Raw genomic sequence first — 25,288 nt, 5'->3', positions numbered from 1 at the left:
GTAGTTGCTCCAATGGGATAATAACATTCCTTCCAAATAAATCCAGGTAGTTCAAAATCCATAGGTATCAAAAAAAAATCCAAATAAAATGTAAAAATACAACTGTTTATCGAAAACGTCTACGCAAAAAAACGACTATCCATTAACCATAAAAATCCCGAAAAATATTAAAAAGGTAAATAACCGCTCCTGGAAACCCGAACAATAAAGGAAGTGTAAAATAAAGATTAGTAAACACAACTAATACACACTTCCTTTAAACAAAATAAGGTGTTTGAAACCGACGAAAATATCTTCTCCGTAAAACCTACAAAAGAGAAACAAACATTCCCACCCACACACAAACACACATAAGGCACCTAAAAACATCACTACAAACGTTATTCAAACACTATAAAACTTTAACACACCGAAATAACAAAACACTAACAAAGCCACAAACACGGAACACAACGTAAATTATAAAACCGTATACAAACTATTACTAACACCCTAACTTCTAAAACATCAATCCATACACACTTATTACAACATTACTACTTCCACAAAACACTTAAAAGTATTTAATAATAAAGAAAATAACTCTTACCTTCTCAAACGCGAAACAGCTCCCGACCGCGACCTGGATTCGACCAAAATAACCCAAAACAACAGCGAGCGGTTACAAAATAAAAGACCCAAACAAACATAACAACTAAAAAAATACCAATAAATGCCCTAACTATTTATTTAACATTACACATTACTTTAAAAATTAGTAAAACATTAGAATAAAATACTCAAAAAGAATACCTATTTTTTTTATCTATGTGAAAATTATTTAACGTATTAAAATAAATATAATAAATAAAATATTTTTATTAATATATCAATAAAACTGTATATATTACCAAAATAAATAGATGAACATGATATAATTAATATATTGTATCTACAACATACCAAAAAAAAATAAAAAAATACATATTCTAAAATGTAAACAATTTCAATATTAACTATGTAATATAAATATTAATAATTAAAATATATTAATCATATATTTCAAAACAAACAATTTCTTATAAATTCAAATAAAGTCTAAAAATTTTGAGAGTACACAATATCAATTTATAAATATTAAACAGCTATAAAAATCAGATTTTTTTATTTTTAATTATTTTGTGTGTTCATATATTCATGTCCAAAATATACATTAAACAAATATATATCCATTATACAAAAATTATGACTATAATACAAATGTTAAATATTAATTATTTTATTACATGTTTATTTCAATGATTTAATTATTAGAATATGCGTAATAATAAACAATATTTTCTCTCTAATGAATATACATTCCAACAACTATAAAACAAATCTTATTTTCCTTTCTACTATTTTATAAAAAAAATTGGAATTTGCATTCTGATATAACTTCTATCTTTTATCCAACCAAAACTAAAATCTACAGATTTTTTGTAAATTAAAACAAATTAATTTAACTTTTCCTATTCAACTCTATATTTAATTCTAATATTTGCTATTTACCAAACCTAATTAACATACTACTCCCACTACAGACTGAACTTAATTAATTTACTATTCTCACTCCAACCTATATTAAATTATAGTAGGTGCTGGACACTGAAATAAATTAATTTACTATTCCCACTCCAGTCTATATTTAATTAAGATAAGTGCTGGACACTGAACATAATTAATTAACTATTCTCACTCCAACCTATATTTAATTAGAGTATGTGCTAGACACAAAACTTAATTAATTTACTATTCCCACTCCAATCTATATTTAATTAAGATAAGTGCTGGACACTGAACTTAATTAATTTACTATTCTCACTCCAATCTATATTTAATTAGGGTAGATGCTGGACACTGAACTTAATTAATTTACTATTCCCACTCTAGTCTATATTTAATTAAGATAAGTGCTGGACACTGAACATAATTAATTTACTATTCTCACTCCAACCTATATTAAATTAGAGTAGGTGCTGGACACTGAACTTAATTAATTTACTATTCCCACTCCAGTCTATATTTAATTAAGATAACTGCTGGACACTGAACTTAACTAATTTACTATTCTGACTCCAACCTATATTAAATTAGGGTAGGTGCTGGACACTGAACTAAAATAATTTACTATTCCCACTCCAGTCTATATTAAATTAAGATAAGTGCTGGACACTGAACTTAATTAATTTACTATTCTCACTCCAACCTATATTATATTAGAGTAGGTGCTGGACACTGAACTTAATTAATTAACTATTCCCACTCCAACCTATATTACATTAGAGTAGGTGCTGGACACTGAACTTAATTAATTAACTATTCCCACTCCAGTCTATATTTAATTAAGATAAGTGCTGGACACTGAACTTAATTAATTGACTATTCTCACTCCAACCTATATTTTATTAGAGTATGTGCTGGACACAGAACTTAATTAATTTACTATTCCCACTCCAATCTATATTTAATTAAGATAAGTGCTGGACACTGAACTTAATTAATTTACTATTTTCACTCCAATCTATATTTAATTAGGGTAGATGCTGGACACTGAACTTAATTAATTTACTATTCCCACTCTAGTCTATATTTAATTAAGATAAGTGCTGGACACTGAACATAATTAATTTACTATTCTCACTCCAACCTATATTAAATTAGAGTAGGTGCTGGACACTGAACTTAATTAATTTACTATTCCCACTCTATATTTAATTAAGATAACTGCTGGACACTGAACTTAATTAATTTACTATTCTCACTCCAATCTATATTTAATTAGGGTAGATGCTGGACACTGAACTTAATTAATTTACTATTCCCACTCCACTCTATATTTAATTAAGATAACTGCTGGACACTGAACTTAATTAATTTACTATTCTCACTCCAATCTATATTTAATTAGGGTAGATGCTGGACACTGAACTTAATTAATTTACTATTCCCACTCTAGTCTATATTTAATTAAGATAAGTGCTGGACACTGAACATAATTAATTTACTATTCTCACTCCAACCTATATTAAATTAGAGTAGGTGCTGGACACTGAACTTAATTAATTTACTATTCCCACTCCACTCTATATTTTATTAAGATAACTGCTGGACACTGAACTTAATTAATTTACTATTCTCACTCCAACCTATATTAAATTAGGGTAGGTGCTGGACACTGAACTAAAATAATTTACTATTCCCACTCCAGTCTATATTAAATTAAGATAAGTGCTGGACACTGAACTTAATAAATTTACTATTCTCACTCCAACCTATATTTAATTAGAGTATGTGCTGGACACTGAACTGAATTAATTTACTATTCCCACTCCAGTCTATATTTAATTAAGATAAGTGCTGGACACTGAACTTAATTAATTTACTATTCTCACTCCAACCTATATTACATTAGAGTAGGTGCTGGACACTGAACTTAATTAATTAACTATTCCCACTCCAGTCTATATTTAATTAAGATAAGTGCTGGACACTGAACTTAATTAATTTACTATTCTCACTCCAACCTATATATTATTAGAGTATGTGCTGGACACAGAACTTAATTAATTTACTATTCCCACTCCAATCTATATTTAATTAAGATAAGTGCTGGACACTGAACTTAATTAATTTACTATTCTCACTCCAATCTATATTTAAATAGGGTAGATGCTGGACACTGAACTTAATTAATTTACTATTCCCACTCTAGTCTATATTTAATTAAGATAAGTGCTGGACACTGAACATAATTAATTTACTATTCTCACTCCAACCTATATTAAATTAGAGTAGGTGCTGGACACTGAACTTAATTAATTTACTATTCCCACTCCACTCTATATTTAATTAAAATAAGTGCTGGACACTGAACTTAATAAATTTCCTATTCTCACTCCAACCTATATTTAATTATAGTATGTGCTGGACACTGAACTGAATTAATTTACTATTCCCACTCCAATCTATATTTAATTAAGATAAGTGCTGGACACTGAACTTAATTAATTTACTATTCTCACTCCAAACTATATTAAATTACAGTAGGTGCTGGACACTGAACTAAAATAATTTACTATTCCCACTCCAGTCTATATTAAATTAAGATAAGTGCTGGACACTGAACTTAATAAATTTACTATTCTCACTCCAACCTATATTTAATTAGAGTATGTGCTGGACACTGACCTGAATTAATTTACTATTCCCACTCCAGTCTATATTTAATTAAGATAAGTGCTGGACACTGAACTTAATTAATTTACTATTCTCACTCCAACCTATATTACATTAGAGTAGGTGCTGGACACTGAACTTAATTTATTTACTATTCTCACTCCAATCTATATTTAATTAGGGTAGATGCTGGACACTGAACTTAATTAATTTACTATTCCCACTCTAGTCTATATTTAATTAAGATAAGTGCTGGACACTGAACATAATTAATTTACTATTCTCACTCCAACCTATATTAAATTAGAGTAGGTGCTGGACACTGAACTTAATTAATTTACTATTCCCACTCCACTCTATATTTTATTAAGATAACTGCTGGACACTGAACTTAATTAATTTACTATTCTCACTCCAACCTATATTAAATTAGGGTAGGTGCTGGACACTGAACTAAATTAATTTACTATTCCCACTCCAGTCTATATTAAATTAAAATAAGTGCTGGACACTGAACTTAATTAATTTCCTATTCTCACTCCCACCTATATTTAATTATAGTATGTGCTGGACACTGAACTGAATTCATTTACTATTCCCACTCCAATCTATATTTAATTAAGATAAGTGCTGGACACTGAACTTAATTAATTTACTATTCTCACTCCAAACTATATTAAATTACAGTAGGTGCTGGACACTGAACTTAATTAATTTACTATTCTGACTGAAATCTATATTTAATTATGGGATTTGTAAAATTCTAAATTATATTTAAATTTTCTAAATAATTATTTTTTAAATTAAAAATATATAAACATTTTAAATTAACTTCCCACCCTTATCCCCTATAACCCAACATTCCGCTCCTAAAATTATTTGTAAAATTCTAAATTTAATTTACAATTTCTAAATAATTTTTATAAAAAATTAACAAATATATAAACATTTTTAAAACACTTCCCACCCTTATCCCCTATCAACCAACATCCCGCTCCTAAAATTATTTGTAAATTTCGAAATTTAATTTACAATTTCTAAATACATTTTTACAAAAATTAAACAATATATAAACATTTTTAAAACACTTCCTACCCTTATCCCCTATAAACCAACATCCCGCTCCTAAAAATATTTGTAAAATTCGAAATTTAATTTACAATTTCTAAATAAATTTTTACAAAAATTAAAAAATATATAAACATTTTTAAAACACTTCCCACCCTTATCCCCTATAAACCAACATCCCGCTCCTAAACATATTTGTAAAATTCGAAATTTAATTTACAATTTCTAAATAATTTTAATACAAAATTAACAAATATATAAACATTTTTTAAACACTTCCCACCCTTATCCCCTATAAACCAACATCCCGCTCCTAAAATTATTAGTAAAATTCTAAATTTCATTTACAATTTCTAAATAAATTTTTAAAATTTTTTAACAATATCTAAACATTTTTAAAACACTTCCCACCCTTATCCCCTATAAACCAACCAAAATTTTTGTACAATTCTAAATTTAATTTACAATTTCTAAAAAAATTATTTTTTAAATTAACAAATATATAAACATTTTTAAAACACTTCCCACCCTTATCCCCTATAAACCAACATCCCGCTCCTAAAAGTATTTGTAAAATTCTAAATTTAATTTACAATTTCTAAATTTTTTTTTTTTTTAAATTAAACAATATATAAACATTTTTAAAACACTTCCCACCCTTATCCCCTATGAACCAACATCCCGCTCCTAAAATTAAATATACATTTCACATTTTAAATAAAATTTACTAATTAAATGTTACAATATATTTAAAAAATGTATTAACTTTTTTAAAACACTCCCCACCCTTATCCCCTATAACCCAACATCCCGCCCCTAAAACAATATAAATATTTCTCATATTATATACATTTTAACTATTTATACAAACAACTTCAAAATATTTACTAAACACACAATGACGATATTTTCACATGTCGATATTATTACTAACGATATTACTTACATCGACATATAAGTAAAAAAAAAAACTATATTTTTCACATCGATATTATCTATTTCGATATTTTGTACATTCGATATTTTTGACTCGATATTTATGTCCCTCGATATTAAAAAGTCGATATATAGACTGCTCACCATTTGGGGACTAGTTGTACCATTTCAGCCAGAGAAATAAAAACTTGATTTAAATCTCACAGACAAATTGTATTATAAAATTTGTTGACTCTGGGTAAATTAACAGATATCTTTTTAAGGACCAAAGACACATAGAGAATCAAACCCTTTCTATATGACATCAAGCACACCCTGGCCAGGAAACTGTATATGCACTTTAGATACAGGACTTTGCCACTTCGCACATTTACCTCAAGATGAGCCAAAACACTAGATCCTGCTGGTTAGAGTTGCCCAACTTGTGGCAATGATAAGGAAACTGTAGCACACATGTTGTTTTTCTGTCAGACATATAGCAGGGCTAGGGCGAAATGGATAATCCCAATATGCAGACGCATAGGCACCATTAGACAGCTGGAGGCTTGTAGAATTATCCAGACTGATTTGGCGCCCTCAAAAGTGTTTGATGTCTCCAGATTTTTACTGTGTATGGTTTACGCAAGGAAGGAATTTATGATAACTGTTGACCCCATGTAATCTACTGCTTATTTTACTACATTTATAATTAGTGCACGTTATGATGTTGGCATGTTAGTAGGCAAACTGACCATTCTATTTTTAACCGTAACTGTGTTTTTAACATACATGGAGTTGCTCCCTTTTTAAATTAAAATGTTTCATGTTTTTTTTTAATGTTTGTATCTTTTATGGTATTTTACCAAAATAAAGAGTTTTTGAATCGAAAGAATGAACAAGGAAAAGAAAAAAAAAAAAAACAAACAAAAGAAGAAATAATGCAAGAAAGGACTGGAAGGATGGGATAATATGATGGCAATGGAAATATTAGAACAAACAGCACGCTGAAGAACATAGGAGGAAAGCGAACTTGAGCTCTCACAAACAAATTTGAAAACAAAGCTAAGACATTTGAAAAAATACCACTGCAGACTGAAAGTGAAAAAAGAAAATTTTAAGTGAAGATGAAACGGACAGTAGAATTCTGAAGAACTTGGAGATTTAGAATGGATGGAAAGCCCGGGGAACTGAGAATGACACTAACTGAGAGACGAGAAAATAAGGCTTTGAGAGGAAACCAAGAAAACAGTAAATGAGGCACGAGAAAATTAGGTGGGACAAAAGCCCTATGAAAGTGAATGGTAATAATCATAGCAAAAGTACATAAAAGCATGGGAGAGAATGATAGCAAGGTGAACTAAAGGTGTGGGTGAACAAAAAGAAGGCAAATATGACAGTAGCCTATATAACAAGAAATAAATGCATGGTAGACAAGATCAAGAGACACAATGACAGTAACAGAAACCAGAGAAAGTGAAAGCAAAATACGGAAGACCAAGGTGGGGGAGAAAATTAGTTTGTGGGAGAGAGGTTTATCATGTATAATACACGAAAGATTCAGTAGGTTAAAGGGTATGGAGACTGGTGAAAAGAAGGACAAAGAACACTTCAGCAGACTGAGAAAAGCAATAAGATTATACATGAAGGATGTGAGATAAAATATTCTAAGCAGGAGGGTGCAGGCAACAGTTTTTTTTTCATAATGTTTATTTACCTGTGCTACTTTGTGGGCACCACAGCATTGACACACAGCCTTGCAAGCAAAAATGGAGGTTGATAATGTGATGCAGAGTTCCAGCATGTTGAGTATTAGAGCCAATGCCGCAACGCCTCGCTCCTGCGCCTGAAACAGAATCCAAATGGTGTAGTGGCAATACTTCACATACAAGTACAATTTGGAGCTACCACAGAAGAATGTCTGTTGAAAGACTGCATCCATAGATACTGGTGTCTCATATATTTTGACCATATAGTCTTAAGAGCCATCAGAATGTGGGGTCTACCTTGAAGAGGAATAAACATAAACAAGAAAGATGAGAGCTCACTGCTTAATCCATGTAACAGAGGCTACTTCACTGTAAGCGTAATGTTCAACATGAGACAGTCCGAAGGTGGGCCTTGCACTGTAAGTTACCTCGATAGAAATTATATTAATGACCGCTAATCTATAGCACATTATCCACTGTTCACGATGATATGTCAATGCTGTGAATGTGTAAGATTATGTTGAATTGACCTAACCGGAGCGTGCTACTAGGAATTAGGGCGTGTGGCCCTTACCTGCAACCAGTGCCTGTGTATATGTACCACTAGGATACCTGTACTCATGTATTGTACCATTTATATCACACTATCGGCCTGATCCACCACATATGTAGCATGGTACATCATGAAGGGTGTTGTCTCTGTTTTGAACCTATGTGGGTTGTGTTTCCAGGTAGTGTCAGTTGACCACTGAGGGGCAGAGATCGTATTATGGGGTGCAGTAGTTAATGCGATGGATGAAGAAGTGTGAGGGACTGGCACGCTGTTTATGGTTTGCATAGCTGGCAGCTTTGATCAACTCAGGATTTCTTATGATCAGAGGACATGATTCACAGAAGTAAAGTTACTCTGTTGTGTAATTTTATGATTATATGTTATTCACAAAGGAATTTTAGAGGTAATATCTTTACGACTGTGAAGTCTCCGCACATAAATAAATAGGACTGTCCTTTGTGAATAGAAACAATCCTAAACTCACATAAAAGTATAAGTTACCTTCGTGAATCAAGCCCACAGTCCGTTCATCTGTTTACCACACCTGGTTGCCCATTGTGAGTTTTTTTAGTTTGTAAATGGTACTAAGTAGGCATAATTTGGAGCAAGAGATGGGTTTGTAAATCTGCTGGAATGGACTTTATGACAGTCATCCCCTAAAAGATTGTCATTGTGAGAAGTCAAGAAGCGGTGATCGCATGTAGCGCGTTGGGACCCGCAGTGGTGGATTTTAACTAAAGACACAGAGCAATAAGGACAATAGCATCAGGTCTATAGCACAGCGATTGTTACACAAAATATTGCATAGCACAGTCACTGATTGGGAATACTGAAGAAGCACCGAGAAGCTGAGCATCAAGAGCTAATGCTGAGGCACTGACATGTAAAAACACAATCAAGGCGCGGAGCGTGTCGGCAGGCCCTAAATAGACAATATTGTTTATTTTTCGAAGCAACACTTAAACAGTAGTTTCTTGTTTTTAAATGGTTGCTAAAGGTAACTATTAGTTGAAGGGAAAACACAAACACTATGGAAAATACCCTTGACAACTGTGGTATCCGAGCTTGTACTTAAAGTTTATCTGGCTAAGTTGGACGAGTTCCTATAGATTCATTGCAATGACAGTAATCTGTATTTTTGTAGAACTATTCGGAAATGATTGATCTAGTCTTTACCTAGATTGTGATGTTTGGAGTCAATAATATATAGGATTTGTCTTTCCTTAAATGTGTACAACTTTATTTTAGAAGTGTTCACTTCTAACCAAAATCTGTCTACATTCTTAGAAATAGCAGTGGGTTCAATCAACTTGGTTGGTTTACCATTTTTTATTAAGGGGGCCAGCAACAATTTTCAGTAAATGAGTAATGTACTTTATTCTACTCAGAACAGGGCATGTGGCCAACATAAACCCCCCCATGCGCCAGATTCACCCCTTGCCTTTGTATGCTTCGGTTGTAACTGGTGAGCATGCAGTGGTAATCGGCACAGGCACGTGATAGGCTGTGGTTAAAGGCCGTTCAAAGGGTGGCGGAAGGATATTTATGGATATGCAAATTTTATTTTAGGTATGAGGTAGTCTATTTCAGGGGCCAACATTGGGGGTGGTGGGATCCTTCTGAATGTAGGGATCGGGTGTGAACATTTACAGGCAGGCTGCCCACCTTAGGATCCTGGACTCCTACTCATGTGGCACAACTTCAGACAAATCACTTCAGTGTTTCACCTACCATTGCAACAGGACACAGGAGCTTTGCAAACTTCTGCCCCATTATCTACCAACAACCCTTAGTAATTCCGGGCTCTAGTGTGACGACTACAATATGGGGACTAATGGAAGAGGCTACTTATGACTCCCAGCCAACATACATGACAACCTCTGGCTGAACCTGCCTAGTCACACACCCCTTCAGCTTAAGGGACCTAAACTCTGCTGCTACTGCTGTACTGCAAATGCACCTCATGAGGCATAAGGTTAGGTTATCTATGAATTCCAAAAGACACCGTCTCTCAGGAACAGGTATTTAGAGATTTTTACATTTCTGACTGATGTTACAGGATGAGCATATTGTTCTAAATCTCATTTCCACATCAATCACTATTTAAGAAAAACAAACTACTTATTGGGAATGCCTCTGAAGTTCAGCCTGAGATATGTTTTCTAATGGGGGGTGAGGAAGAAGGACCATTATGTCGCTGGTTGAGGAGGCAACATCATCTTGGGCGAGGCCACTGTATGGGGAGGAAGTTTCGTGAAGGACTCCACACTTACCACCAAGCCGTCCTGGTAGCTGCGACAAGACTGGCCATCGTTGCCAGGGAAGAACATGTCACAAGCAGAAGATTCGGACAGGTTGAGAGACACAAGAAGGATATCAAGGGAGGTAATGATTATCGCCGGGAGAGTAATGATGCTGCTGACAATATTCATAGCCATACTTCCACGCACCTGAAAGCAAACACATTTCTTGGAATTAACAAATGGAGTCAGTGATACAACTGGCAATACATTGGCAAGAAAATAAAACTGGAGCAATAAGTGCAGAAAACTGTCAATCAGGGTTTTCCGAATATTTCCTGCTTTGGTAGATATCAAGTAGTGCTCAGAACTTGGTTGTGGCAGCAAGGGTGTGGCTTTCTGATTGCTGAGCTGAGGTCACACCTTGGCAGAAGTAAGTCTAGCTCTAGGCAAGATGTCAGCTCGGGCGTTCAGATCCCTCAGGTGGAAGTCACAACCTGGCACAGTAACCCCACCTTTGACACATGGGCCAGCTCTAGCGTTCTGATCTCTGAGCCCTGAGTCGTAGCTTTAGTCCTGGAGGAAAGTGAACAGTGCCTTCTCATTCTTTGAGCTGGATGTCAGTCCAGGCTGCAGTAGCTCACTGGGGTAGAGGTGAGCGCTATCATTCTTATCGCTGATCTGGGATTCATTACTTAGCAGCGGTATCTCTTGCTCGGGGACAGAGGTGACCGCTAGCTTTCTTATCTCTGATCTGGAATCCATTATCTAGCAGCAGGGGTGAGCTCTAGCTTTCTTATTTGTGTGCTTGGATTCATTGCTTGGAAAAGTATCTCTAGCGCTGGGGCAGAGGTGAGCTCTAGCTTTCTTATATCTAATCTGTGATTCATTACCTGGCAGCAGATGTGAGCTCTATCTTTCTTATCTGTGTGCTGGGATTCATTACCTATCAGCAGTATCTTTAGCTCAGGGACAGAGGTGAGCTCTAGCTTTCTTATATCTAATCTGTGATTCATTACCTAGCAGCAGAGGTGAGCTCTAGCTTTCTTATCTGTGTGCTGGGATTCATTACCTATCAGCAGTATCTTTAGCTCAGGGACAGCGGTGAGCTCTAGCTTTCTTATCAGTGTGCTGGGATTCATTACCTATCAGCAGTATCTTTAGCTCAGGGACAGAGGTGAGCTCTAGCTTTCTTATATCTAATCTGTGATTCATTACCTAGCAGCAGAGGTGAGCTCTAGCTTTCTTATCTGTGTGCTGGGATTCATTACCTATCAGCAGTATCTTTAGCTCAGGGACAGAGGTGAGCTCTAGCTTTCTTATATCTAATCTATGATTCATTACCTAGCAGCAGAGGTGAACTCTAGCTTTCTTATCTGTGTGCTGGGATTCATTACCTATCAGCAGTATCTTTAGCTCAGGGACAGAGGTGAGCTCTATCTTTCTTATATCTAATCTGTGATTCATTACCTAGCAGTAGATGTGAGCTCTATCTTTCTTATCTGTGTGCTGGGATTCATTACCTATCAGCAGTATCTTTAGCTCAGGGACAGAGGTGAGCTCTAGCTTTCATATATCTAATCTGTGATTCATTACCTGGCAGCAGAGGTGATCTCTAGCTTTCTTATCTGTGTGCTGGCATTCATTACATAGCAGCAGTATCTCTAGCTTGGGGACACAGGTGAGCTCTAGCTTTCTTAACTCTCCAGTGGTATTCATTACCTAGCAGCAGTAGCTCTAGCTCTGGGACATAGTGGAAGTCTTTCTTTTTTATCTCTGATCTGGGATTCATTATCTAGCAGCGGTATCTCTATGTTTATACATGTATGGACATAGTGGTAGTATCAGCTTGCCTGCCTCTCTCCACCTGTTTAGTATGTTATAATGAAGGTAAGGTCGGCAGTCTAGTTTCACACACAAGTTCAATGGTTCAATGTGTTAAACAGAAAGGCTGCGTATTCATGTAGCAAGCTAGCGCTTGGCGCGCCAAAGACAAGCCAGTATTTGCCCATCTGCAACCCTGAAGAGTAGGCTGCCAGGAATGCTGCCATTTGGTTTACTCAAGAAAGTCTCTACTGGAGCTGCAAATGAACTGGATGAGGAATATGCAACAATAAACCTTCTTAACTAGTGAAGTGGATGGAAATCAAGAATCAACTGTGGTCAGAGGGAAGAGTTATATAATAATCATAGTCAATAAGGTTAGGCGCTTGACACGGTGGTCAAATGCATGTTGTTGATGGTGCGCTCAGTTCCACTCCCAGCCCAAAAATAGCATTGCCGACGAGATGGACCAGATAAATATATTGGTGATCACTTAATCATGGCTTAAGGAGTCTTCTGGTACAGATGTTACCATGGTAGTCCCTGAGTTGTACAGGATGCTCACAAGGAATAGAGAGGGTAGACTGGGAGGTAGGAAAGTGATAATCCACAGCTCAAATTTAAAACTGATCACGGAGGAGGAGGTGAGAAATTGCTGCATTTCAAATGACATGCTGTAGTCTCTCTGTCAGTGATACGCTGTTGCTGATTCAGTCCCAGGGACAGCGAATACTTCCAGACAGTCTTTGAAGTACGTTACTTCGCATGTGTTCCATAAACACTGGTATGTATTGTATTGTATTGTAATTGCATTTATATAGCGCTTACTACCCCTGACGAGGCGTCGAAGCGCTTTTTTGGTGAGTAGCACGCTACTCCGGGACCCATAGAGGATTAGTGTTGAATTAGTTTAGTGAAACATGCAAGTAAATTTTAAGTGGTGGATAGGTTAGTCATTTATAGGTTAGTCAGTTATTTGGATTCAGAAAGATAGCAGAATCTTGAAGCACGCTACTCCGGAAACCCATAAAGGATTAGTGCTGATTTAGTATGGTGAAATATGAAAGTAATTTGAGTGGTGGATATTAGTCAGTTATTTGGAATGAGAAGGGTAGCGGAGGGATAAAAGGTTTGCATTCATGTAGCACCTGTTACCCCTGATGGGTGTTGAAGCGCTTTTCTGGCGAGTAGGACGCTACTCTGGAACACATAAAGGATTAGTGTTGAAAAAATTTGTATAGTTAAGTATGAAGTAATTTGAGTGGTGGATATGTTATTCGGTTATTTGGATAGAGAAGGGTAGGTTGCGGGACAGAAGAGGGAAAGAGGTTTGTATTTATACAGCACTTGCTACCCCTTGATGGGGTTTTGAGGCGCTTCATTGGCAAGTAGCACGCTACTCTGGAACCCATAAAGGATTAGTGGTGAATTAGTATAGTGGAATATGGAAATTGAGAAGTGAACATGTTAATCTGTTATTTTGATTGAAAAGGATAGTGGAGGGACAGAAGTGTGAGATTTTGTTGTTTTTTTGGAGGTCATAGCAGTAAGAGGAGGATTTTGGCTATGTAAAAGGGGTTTTTGAGGGGAAGAGTTTATAAAGGTTTGTTTTACGGGATCGATATAGTAAAAAGAGGTGTCAGATGATGCAAGATGGGGTAGAGTAGGAGAGAGTCTAAGAAAGGGTTATTTTGGGGATCATAGTAGTGATATGGGGTTTGGGATAAATGAGAGAGTGGGTGTATAAGATATATTGATATATGTATAGGGTGAGAGATAGGGTAGTGCTTTGGAAATAGTAGTAGAAAGAAGTTTGAGATGAGTCAGAAGGTCTGGCCAGAGGATATATTGAGAGAAGTATAGGCTGAGAAATAGGGTAGTGCATTTGAAATGCTAAATTAGAAGAAAGTGATAAATATATAGATCCAGAAGTACATTGAACGTATATAGATGCATAGAGGAGGTAAGTATATATAGATTCACTTAAAAAACCATAGGTTTCACACATGTTATAGTTAGCTGTACATTTCACTCGTAAAAAACCAATGAAATTCCACGTTATAGTTAGATCAGGTAACTATAACTTGCGCGCCCACAATAAACTGCTGATGACGTCACATATTACATCACTCATGACATGGTCAGTGACATCACTCTTCACATCAATGATGACATCTGAAATGACACATTGTGGATTGCGGTTGCGCAAGTTATAGTTACCTGATCTAACTATAACGTGGAATTTCATTGGTTTTTTACGAGTGAAATGTACAGCTAACTATAACATGTGTGAAACCTATGGTTTTTTAAGTGAATTTGCAAGGTTTTTTAAATGCTAATTCCTAACTATAACGTGTGTGAAACCTATGGTTTTTTTCAGTGAATTTGTACGGTTTTTTAAATGCTAAGTTCTGTATTTATTTGTTATTTTTTTTTCTGGTTTTTCACCGTGCGCACACCCTGCGCGCACGGTGGGCTTTGCGCACCGTGTGTAACAATTTTTTTTTCTCCCTTGCGGGTCCTTCAATTTATTTAATGAATGTGATTGTTATTTCGTTTTTTTTTTTATTTTATTTTTTTGCCGTGCGCGTACGGTAAGCTTACCGTACGCGCACTCCGCGATTTTTTTAAAAAATTATTAAATGTATTTTTCGTACTTTTTGGTCCTTCGTGGACCCCCTGACAAAGGCTAGGGGGTCTGCAACTCTCTTCGTTGCCCCCTTTTCACGTTATCCACCTTTGTTTTTCAGTGCGAGAGACAGAAAATGGCGGCCGACACTTTCTGATTTCGACTGATTCAAATGTTTACAGTCATGTAACCACCAATCAGAATTGAGCTCGCGCACGGCACCGTACGCGTACGGTAAGCTTACCGTAAGCGCACGGAGCGCGCTTACAGATATATATATTGATTTAAATGCTATTTTCTCAGGACCTACTGAACAGATTTACACCAGACCTGCAAAAGGCACATCTCTGACCTGAGGATTACCTCTCTGCCAAATTTCAAGTAATTCTGTTCAGCCGTTCGGGCTGTAGCTCGGACTAAAGGTCCTATGGGAAAATGCATGGGGAAAACGCGTTTTGGGACCCCCCTTTTTTCTCAGCCCCCGCTTGACGAATTCCCCCGAGACTTTCAGGGTAGGAGCGGAGCGGAGCCCCCCACCTATTTTGAAAATGTCGCGAGGATTCGTCAACCGGCGCCAAAGTTATTCCAAATAGAATGTTGCGGATTTCCTATGGAAACACGGTCCTAACTATAACTATCTACTGGCGACCGCCAGTAGATAATTAAAGATATTGATAGAGGTACAGGATGAGAAATAGGGTAGTGCATTGGATATGCTTTCAGGAGAAAGGTAACAGACACACAGATCCAAGTACATGGAAGGTATATAGATGCACAATGGAAGTAAGTACATGTAGACCAAAGATGATGTTTATACAAAGCAATACACAAAGATAGGTACATATCTATAGTGAAAATAAATGCTTATATACAGAGGAATATGCTGTACATTTCTGTTTGCTTATGGTGCTTATGTGGGGAAGAGCCAATTCTTGAGTCGTTTTCTGAAGATAAGGTGGTTGTCGGTGGATCTTATGTTGGAGGGGTAAAGAGTTCCATAGTTTGGCTGCTTGAACAGAGAAGGATGTGCCACCCATGGTTAGGTCTCGCGAGCGAAAGGCTCGAAGAGACATTTTATATCTGGGCTTTTCAAAGTGCTGCCGTGGCCTAAAGCTACAGTGCATGTGAACGTGCACGCGCGCAGCGCCATGTGTCTTTCCTCCGTAGCGATCGTAATCACGATCACTTTCACTTTCGCGGGCTCCTCTGTTGCTGGCATTCCCCCCTCCCTTCTCGCCCAGCCCTTCTTGTTCTCTCTTCGTTTCCCTTTCGCTCCTCATTCTGCTTTCTATATATTTGTATTCTTAACCAGGAACACGGAGGACATCTGCCTGCGTTACAAGTTAATAAGCAATGTTGTGTCATGAGAACCTAATTCCATATATTTCCAATGCATTGCACTTACGAATGTCAGAGGCACCAAGTCTCACTAATAGTGAATGGGACTAAAAAAAACGGACGTTGTCTTTCTCTCACTGACAGATGCTAAATATCACACATAGTGAGGAGGTGTCGAACCTAAGACCTTAATCGTAAATGCGACTCCTTGTACAGCTCCTTTGTGTCCACTCGGCTCGATGATTACCGTGCACTGATGTTTGCCACGGGGCCGCGTGCGCACCGGAGCTGCACTCAATAGGTGAGTGCCAGCTGCTCATGCGTAATGTAGTCAGTGTTGTGCACACTCGCTGCTGCTGGCCACTCTCACAGTGACTTCCCTTCAGTGAGAAGGTAGGAAAGTGTGCTGTGTGCATCGTAATTCCTACAGCGCTGCAGCTTCTGAGCTCATCTGGCCACTGTCGTGCTTCCTCCAAGGCAGCTTTACTTTCACAGATAGCATCAGAGAAGTCTGTAGGCGAGAAGGCAGGGGTGTCCAATCTCCTCTTTTGAAGGGTCCAGTGTTTGTTTAAAATTTTAAAAGGGATGTTTGTATTGCTGTAACGTTACTGTTTTTCAGAAGTGTGCAAGCCGCAGAGTTTTCTTTCTCTCGATTTCCTCTATAGTCAGTTCGGCTTCTTTGAGAAACAAGGCTGTTGCTGATCATAAAACAAGTTGCAATGACTGCAGAAAACGCCTCTCTATTAAAACGCGGTGTCGCTTAAATATAATAAAGTGAAAACGTTACAGCCGCAGCAATACGAAAAGACGTCATGCAGTGAAAAAACCAAAACACAAGACTTCTGGCACGAGTTGTCTGGGCATCCCTTCACTTCAGACTTCTCCTGTCCTCCTCATCTGCTCACAAACCTTGATAGTGTTGTCATATTTCTTAGAAGAGCTCGGGAGGAGATGTGGCCTAAAGGTCAGAACTGCCAACTTTGCAATCGGGGAACCAGCTTTGCTGCGAATTCTGGCGTCAGCTCAACATCCGGTGAATCTGGGTAATTGGCACACAAATGAGCCTGCTTTGTAGATGCTCAGCGACATCACGTGGTGCACAGGTCTTCATGGTTTAATCATTTTCCTGCTCTTACTTTCTTAGCCCTAGAAATATGTGCCAGGTATTCAAGGTAATCAATACTAGTGGCAGTAGCTGTACCAGCGAGCAGTTTAGCATAATTATGTGGACGCATGCCTCTTTTTCTTCCACCACTGAAGTTTAGTAAAAAAAAAGGAATTTGGTTATGGTTCACAGATCATGCATATGTACGCCCATAAATTATCCCCTTTGTATTGTAAAGCAGCAACCTCTAGTTGTCCCATGACAGATGTGAGTCCTGTTTGTATCCGGTGTTTGTAGTTTTGCTTTTCCTATTGTAGATGCACAACTACAAGTCCCATAATACAACACTTAATGATTGGCTAGACTCACCAAACAATGCAAGGTCAATCTAGAGGTGTAATGAATGATTTTATTGTTCACTTAAGTGGCCCAGGATCCTTCTTCAATGCATCCATTGGGTATATTTCTCTTTTCATATTGGTAGCTCTCCCAAAACAGAAATATACAGACCTATTTGTTATTGGAGTCTTTGGTGGTTCCCAAATAGGGTTTCCAACTGAAGTACTATGATTCGGCCAGGGACATCCAAGCATGCAGAGCCTAGGGGTCTCTGGGGTTTGGGGGATGGGTGGTAAAATGCACAAGTTTTAATTAGGCAGACGGTGGCGCTAGGTGACCTTATGGGAATTATTGCAAACAGATGAATTGTGATCAGGTCAAAGGCAACAGTGTAGGCAGTTTGTGCCGCTGGGGATGGCCATTGGTTTTAGGGCATTTACACTCGTTAATTTAATTGATTATATTACCTGGAAGAAATACTGCTGTTGTTGAATGACATTTCTCTGCTTGGATGGGTGACTATGCTTGTGATAAAAGGTCACAAGAAAATGAAAATGTCACACATGGAAATGTGACCCCTAAGCAGACCGGAATGACTACATTTGCCATCTTTATTCGAAAAACACTAGCCATTTGTTCATATTATGAGACTATGGAAGGGTCTGTAACTGGTACTTGAATATCAGCAGGTGTAAAACCCACTGTTCTCTAACTTGGCAATTTTGATTATGTTTGCTTTAACAATTATTTAAGAGTAACTTAGACGACTGTAAAGTAACTTAAAAGTGATTTTTCTTCCTGTACGTGATGTTTTAAATTTATATTTTCAAAGGGAAAAAAATTCTAGCTTTTAGCCTTTCACTGATATTCCCAATTTTCATTTCAGTTATGCCAGTAAAATACTAGCCAGGTGCCTTGCTACCTTTTACTTCCCCTCCTTATATCTCAACGCTTATCTTTAAAGAGTGCCCAAAACCTTCTGCCATCTGCGCTACCTGAGGATAGTAACAGATAATGAAACTACTTTACTGACTTACCGAAAGCAGTCTTGGAACGATAAAGAACTTGCCAGTGGGCTTGTACAGTAGCCTCATTGTCCGGTGAAAAGTAAGATGTGGGAAGGAAAGAGCTGAGGGGAGGGAAAGATGCTCTTTATTGGGGCCCCTTGTCAAGTAAGTATCCAGTCTTGGGATTTATGCTGCTTCCTGGTATGTAAAGGTTTGCATAATGAATGGGTCTGACTATACCTACAAGTGCAACAGTGAACTTGAACTGGAGCATCCGCTGACACAGGCACACGCACAGTTGCAGAATCTGAGCTACCAGTTCTGTATAGAGATGCCTCAAATACATGCTGTCAAATCGCATCAAGCAAACATTAAGTTCACCACCTTAGTCATTTGCCGCACTTGATTTCTTAAACTCCAACTGCACTTTAACACATTAAAAAAATTAACAAATCCGATCCGCCTTAGCTCCCTGGACCTTCTAGCAATGTGATGGGTGATTTGTACTTCATAACACAAAAAATTCCATGAATTAATTAGGAAATTTTATCGAGGATACCCCGAACGCACTCACATATAATTGTACTTCAAGTGTATTCATATTTTTCTTTTTTGAAAAATTCTGTATTTTGTAGTCCCTTTAAAAAAAGGTTCTTGAGGAGGCATGCCCTCAGAACCCCAAAGTTGTATACAATGAAGTCAGTCTTTGTGTGTTTATTGTATTATATTCCTCTCTTTTGCTGAATGACCCCACGTCTCACAACCGGACCATCAGTGCGACCCTTCATCATACCCCAGATTGTCCTTTTTTACCCCGAGCAAATGTTTGTGAGCGCCCGTGCTTTAACGCATGTCGCACAGCAGCCTGTGCTGCTGTGCAACATGTTTAAACAAGCATTGGCATAGCCAATCGGTCTCGCCCAAGGTAGTTCTGTTGGCTTTGTCAATGTTTTTAGGCATGTTATACAGTGGCGTGGCTGCTGTGCAGCATCGTTGAAAGTAAAACAACAAGCATTTGCAATGCAATAGGTCTCGCATTTACGCAAGTTTAAACTATTGGCATTGTACATCACAATACCTTTTATTTATGTTTTGGTTTTTTACAACATAAATTAAAGGCATTTCATTTACAATACCATTTACAATAGCAATAGCTCAAAAACTCGCAGTTGCGAGACCTATTGCATTGCAAATGCTTGTTTTTTCTTGTATCTTGGGATTTTGAGGCGAGATGCCCCTTTAGAGCGTAGGTTCCTTTGTTGAATGTGTTTGGTGATTTTATTCCTGATGAAGAGTGGTCCTATTCCATGTATTGCTTTGTGGGTGATACAAAGTAGCTTGAACGTGGATCTTCTGGCAACCGGTAACCAATGCAGGGCTTTCAAGGCAGGTGAGATGTGGTCTCGCGGTTTGATATGCAAGAGTAGTCTAGCAGTGGGGTCCTGAATCCGTTGTAGTCTTTTCATGGTCGTTAAAGGTGATCCGTGGTAGAGGCTATTGGCGTAATCGAGTTTGGGCAGAATAAGGGAGATGGTAGCTTGGACCCTGTGTGGAAATCCCAAATGACGTAAAATTAGTCGCAGCGTTTTTATAGTGACAAAGCTTGATCTTGCTAGTTTGCCCACTTGGGCATTCATCGACAGCTTGGAGTCCATGGTCATTCCGAGGTTTCTTACTTCCTTCGATACTTTAGGCGGTGATACCAGTTCATCAGGCCAGGCGGCAAGCGGGTCGTAATGTTTCCAATCACCACCGTTTTTGAAGCATTCAATTTGAGATGGCTCCAAGTCATCCACTGATCCACGGCTCTGAGACAACTGAAAATTGGGGATTTTTCAATGTCTTTGGGGCATTCCAGTTGAGGGAGTATTTGCGTCTCATCTGCATGGTTATAGCACGTGAGGTGAAATTGATTGATCAGTACCGGTAATGACTTCATGTAGGTGTTGAAAAGCATGAGCGAGATGATAGAACCTTGAGGGACCCCTGCTTTTGTGGAGTATGGTTTGGACGAGAAAGGTGGGGTATGGATGACATTAGTTCTGTTTTGAGGTAGGACGCGATCCAGTCTAGAGCAGTTCCATATATGCCGGCTTCATAGAGTCTTTGTTTCAGAGTGTCATGGTCAACCGTGTCAAAGGCAGCCGAGAGGTCCAAGAGGAGTAGTGCAGCAACCCTGCTGCGGTCAACTGTATTCTTCAGGTCATCCCAGATGGCAAGGAGGGCAGATACAGTGCCTCTTCCCGGACGGAATCCTGTTTGGAAGTCTGAGAGTATGTCATTCTCTTCAATGAATTGTGACATCTAGGCGAACGCTGCTATTTCTATCAGTTTGCCCAGGAAAGGTCCATTTTTAATGGGTCTGTAGTTGTCAAGGTTCAGCAGGTCCAAGTTTGTTTTCTTCAGTAAAGGGTGTATGTGTGATTTTTTGAGTTCTTCTGGAAATATTCAGGTAGTTAAGGAATCGTTGATGATTCTTCTTACTGGAGTGGCAGCAGAGGTTGTTAAAAGAATTGTCTTGAAAGTTTGTGGTGGACAGGGGTCAGAAGGGCTGCCGACATGCCTGCTTACTTTGACCAGGTCCATAAATTCATTGTTCGAGATGTGTTGGAAGGAACGGAGAGGCTGGGTTAGAGTATTCTTGGATTGTTGTTTTGTACAGGGGTTAGTGCTGATGCTTTGTTTCTGTTCCAATGTGTCTGCTTTGTCTGTGTAATGATTTGCCAGTTTGTCTGTGAAATCTTGAGTAACAGGATGAGTTCCTTCTAGGCAATTTGGTTTGCGAAATTCATTGAGTATTTTATAGAATTCTTTATTTGCACATTTGGCATTTTGAATTCTGTCTGAGTAGTGCCTTTTCTTAGCTTTTTTGATAGTTGACTTGTATAATGTGTTAATTTTTTGTAGGTGAAGTTTGTCTTGTTTGGCGTTTGTTTTGAGCCAAGTACGTTGCAGCTTCCTAATTTGTTGTTTTATGTCTTTTATTTCTAAGTTTCTCCAAGGCGCTTTTTTTCTTTTGTGCTGTTGTGTGGTTTTGAGTGGTATCAGGATGTCAAAAGCTTCCTGTAGCCACTCATATAGATTTTGAACCGAAGTTATTGTTTCCAGATTTGTACTTGATGTTAGTTGTGTTTCTAAGTGTTCCAAAGTGAGTTTGTTCCCCAGCTGATAGGTGGATGGTTTTAGATGACTTCAACCTTTGAGGCAGAGGAAAGATCAGAGGTAGAAAAATTAAGCACCACGAAATTAAGACGGCTTGTCTGGAGGTCTACCCACCATGCAGGTCATCAATTCAATGGAATATTTGCCTTTTCAGAAATCATCTTTTATTTGCCTTTTCAGAAATCATAAGGGTAGTTAAACAGTCAGTCTTTCAATGGACTGATTACTGAGGGATGCCTTTGTTGAGAAGTCACCAAACACTCAAATGTTCACATGAGGTAGAAGAAAAGAGGACAGAAAGGACAACTAGCGGATGGGCAAAATTATGGAACTTACCTTTAATATATTTATTGTAATTTACTTTAATGTTGGTACTAACCAAGGGCATGCAAGAGTGTAGGTGATGGGAGATAAAAACTAACAAGACTCAATTTGAGGGGTAGATTACTTCGGCATTAGATGTAGTAGCACCAGTAAAGCGAATGCCCCAAAACAGGCTGTCCCCATCAGAACATGGTATTCTTCTGCATTGGCGGAGGCAAAATGCTATTACAAAAATTTAGAGGAGTCCTGAAGAAGATTTGAAAACCATCATACCCGAGTGAGTTGAAATCCTATAAAAATCTGTGTAAACTAAAAAAGCATTGTACTATTCTACAACTATACAGACTGGAGGAAATTCCTTATGTAAAGTCTTTAAAATTGTCATGCACCTTTTTTCACTTCCAAGTAAAATACAGTGCTAGGGGCCTTCTTTGAGCCCTACAACTCTCTTTCTTCCTCTTTTGAAGAAAAGAATACATTATGAGCATTCACTAGTGATTGATAGGAACATCGAAGCAATGCAGCTCTGCAACTAAAGAGGTGAACTGGAGACAGAAAGCAGTTCTAGTTCGATCCATTTCAGGAATTTAGCCTAGATGAAGAGGCATATGGGAAGGACCAAATCTGGATCCCCAGATCACCGATGCCCAGCTTCAATGTTCAATCTGGGAGGCCATTCCACCCCAGCTTAGGAATCTTTGTAAAGCCTCCTTGGAGAGGGTAATGCTGCCTACATTATGGAAAGAAGCATGGTGAATTATCTACTGAAAAAATCTACAGTGGACCCAAAAGTACTGTGAAACTACTGCTCTCTATTTTTGCTATCATTTCCTGCATAGGTGCAGGAATGCTGTGTTAGCGGGAAATTATAATCTTACCCAATACCAAACTGCGAACTAGAAGTATTCTAAGCAGGAGTCCGGGACAGAAGCCACACTATTGGCACTAACGGATCATATCCGGATGACCTTGGTATGTGTGGCAGCGAAACACCTACTCTGCTAGATTTGTGGCTTTTGATTCCATCTCACAATTACCTATTTGCCAGATTTGTGAAGATCGGATTCTGCAACCAGGTGTTAAAATGGAGGATATCTTACCTAACTAACAGGTCACAAGCTGTATTATTAATGCCATATTGATCCGTGTCAAAAATGTTAGGGTGTGGGTTTCCCCAAGAGTCAGCCTTGCCTGACTCTATTTAACATATATGACACCCATAGCGGAGCTCTTCGGAGCCCTGAGTTTACATTGATGTGTTATGAAATTGATCCCAAATAGTGGTGTTACTTGTACATGATTCCATGGCACCTTGAGAGAGCTTCCAGACTTGTATGAGCGCTGTGGCAGAATGGACGTGGTCCCACTCACTTACGTTACATGGAGACAAAGCAGAGGTACTAGTGTTTGTAGGAGCATCTCTGATGCAGTCCCCTGAATGTTGGCCTGATGACTTTGGGCCCACACCCACTCCACAAACTCAGTAAGGAACTCAGTTGTGTTAATGGATGAGTTGTTTACTTTTACTCACTAATTAATTCAGGTTTTTATTATCTGAAGATGCTATGCAAGGTACTAACTTTGCTACTGAAGAGTACTAGAAAATCAGTGGTTTATGTTATAATACTGTCATGAACCGACTATTGGTATGAGCTATATCTTGGACTGCCAAGGAGAGCAATTCAAAGCCTTAAAAAGTTCTGGCTGCTCTGTCCAGGGTTCTGTTAGGGATACCATCGGAAAACTCAATGTGGCAGCATCTAAGAAGGCTTCACGAGGCTTCCAGTCCAGCAACGTTTTTTTTTCAAAACCTTGTATACGTGTCACAGAAGTTATAAAAAAATTAATCCATTGTTCTTGCAGTACAGACTGAAATAACATGTGCCAAATTGTGACCTTCAATCTGGGGACAGCAGGCTAATGAAAGTACCTAGTTTCAGGTACACAAAGCTAGGTGGTAGGGCTAGCTCGATACTAGCACCTAAGTTATGGAAATTCCTACTGGAGTCTATGAGGGAAAAGGAACATTTTGTAAAGTTTTGAGAGAACGTAAAAGTCAAGTTGTTTCTTAACTAAGAGCGCATATTGCTGCTCTGGAAGAGGTGCTTACGAATTCTAGCACCAGGTCACCAATTTACACTTATCAAATATTGCCCTGCTTCATCATCATCAGTGAGAGGAGGTGGAGGAGAAGGAGTTATATATTTGATTATTAACATCTTGAACGGCTAAGAAATTGAAAGATAACTAAGGAGCAAATGGGGGAAGATATTATGCTCATACAAGTACATTTTCAGTAGGATTTAGTTCAAGTAGAGTTCAAACAAGAAGGTTTCTGTTTTTCTTATAAAAGGAAGAAAGATAGACATTGGCTCAGTCAGATTTTCATTACCTTGTGCCTAATCTTTTTTTTTTTATAGTAAAAGTCTTAGTGCCCCTCAAAAATGTATAGCAGCTGGATCTCTTGACCTTACAGTTTCTGTAGGAAGCACTAAACCTTGAGTAGAATCTAGCATAAGAATGTCCTTCTCAGTAGGGATGACAATAGAGGAAATTCAACCTGAGGACGTTGTATTGTATTTAGAGATTCCTCCAGATTTTGGGGATATTCAGTCACCAATGCACCTGAAGTCTACCAAGACCTTAACGTAACCCTACCCTCACCCAATCCAAATTAACCAACCCTCAAGTGCATCCACAGCCTCCCTTGAATAACCAATATGGTCGAACTAGCCCCAGCATTAGTAGGTAAGGCCGACAGCAACCCGATGCATGCCCCAAAGAGGGGAGCCTCTGCCCGCCAACAATAGCCTCTCACCCGCCCAAGCACCAGATAGTCGTAACAAACAGCCTCCCCAAGACACCTATTAGTAAAAACATG

General features: G+C 38.0%; 1 protein-coding gene across 3 annotated transcripts in view; it reads right to left on the bottom strand.

Moving 5' to 3' along the window:
* LOC146839625 (membrane-spanning 4-domains subfamily A member 4A-like) overlaps positions 1-25,288 on the bottom strand; it is a 174,183-nt gene that overhangs the window by 22,848 nt on the left and 126,047 nt on the right. For all 3 annotated transcript variants that reach the window (XM_085651709.1, XM_085651708.1, XM_085651710.1), the window contains exons 5-6: positions 10,713-10,889; positions 7,895-8,023 (exon numbers count right to left, since the gene is read on the bottom strand). In XM_085651709.1, the coding sequence (XP_085507835.1) occupies positions 7,895-8,023; positions 10,713-10,889 (306 nt within the window). The remainder of the gene's footprint in view (positions 1-7,894; positions 8,024-10,712; positions 10,890-25,288) is intronic.

The sequence above is a fragment of the Triturus cristatus genome, chromosome 4_1 (assembly GCF_964204655.1).
Source record: "Triturus cristatus chromosome 4_1, aTriCri1.1, whole genome shotgun sequence".
NCBI lineage: Eukaryota > Metazoa > Chordata > Amphibia > Caudata > Salamandridae > Triturus > Triturus cristatus.
This window is presented reverse-complemented; position numbering and strand designations above follow the sequence as displayed.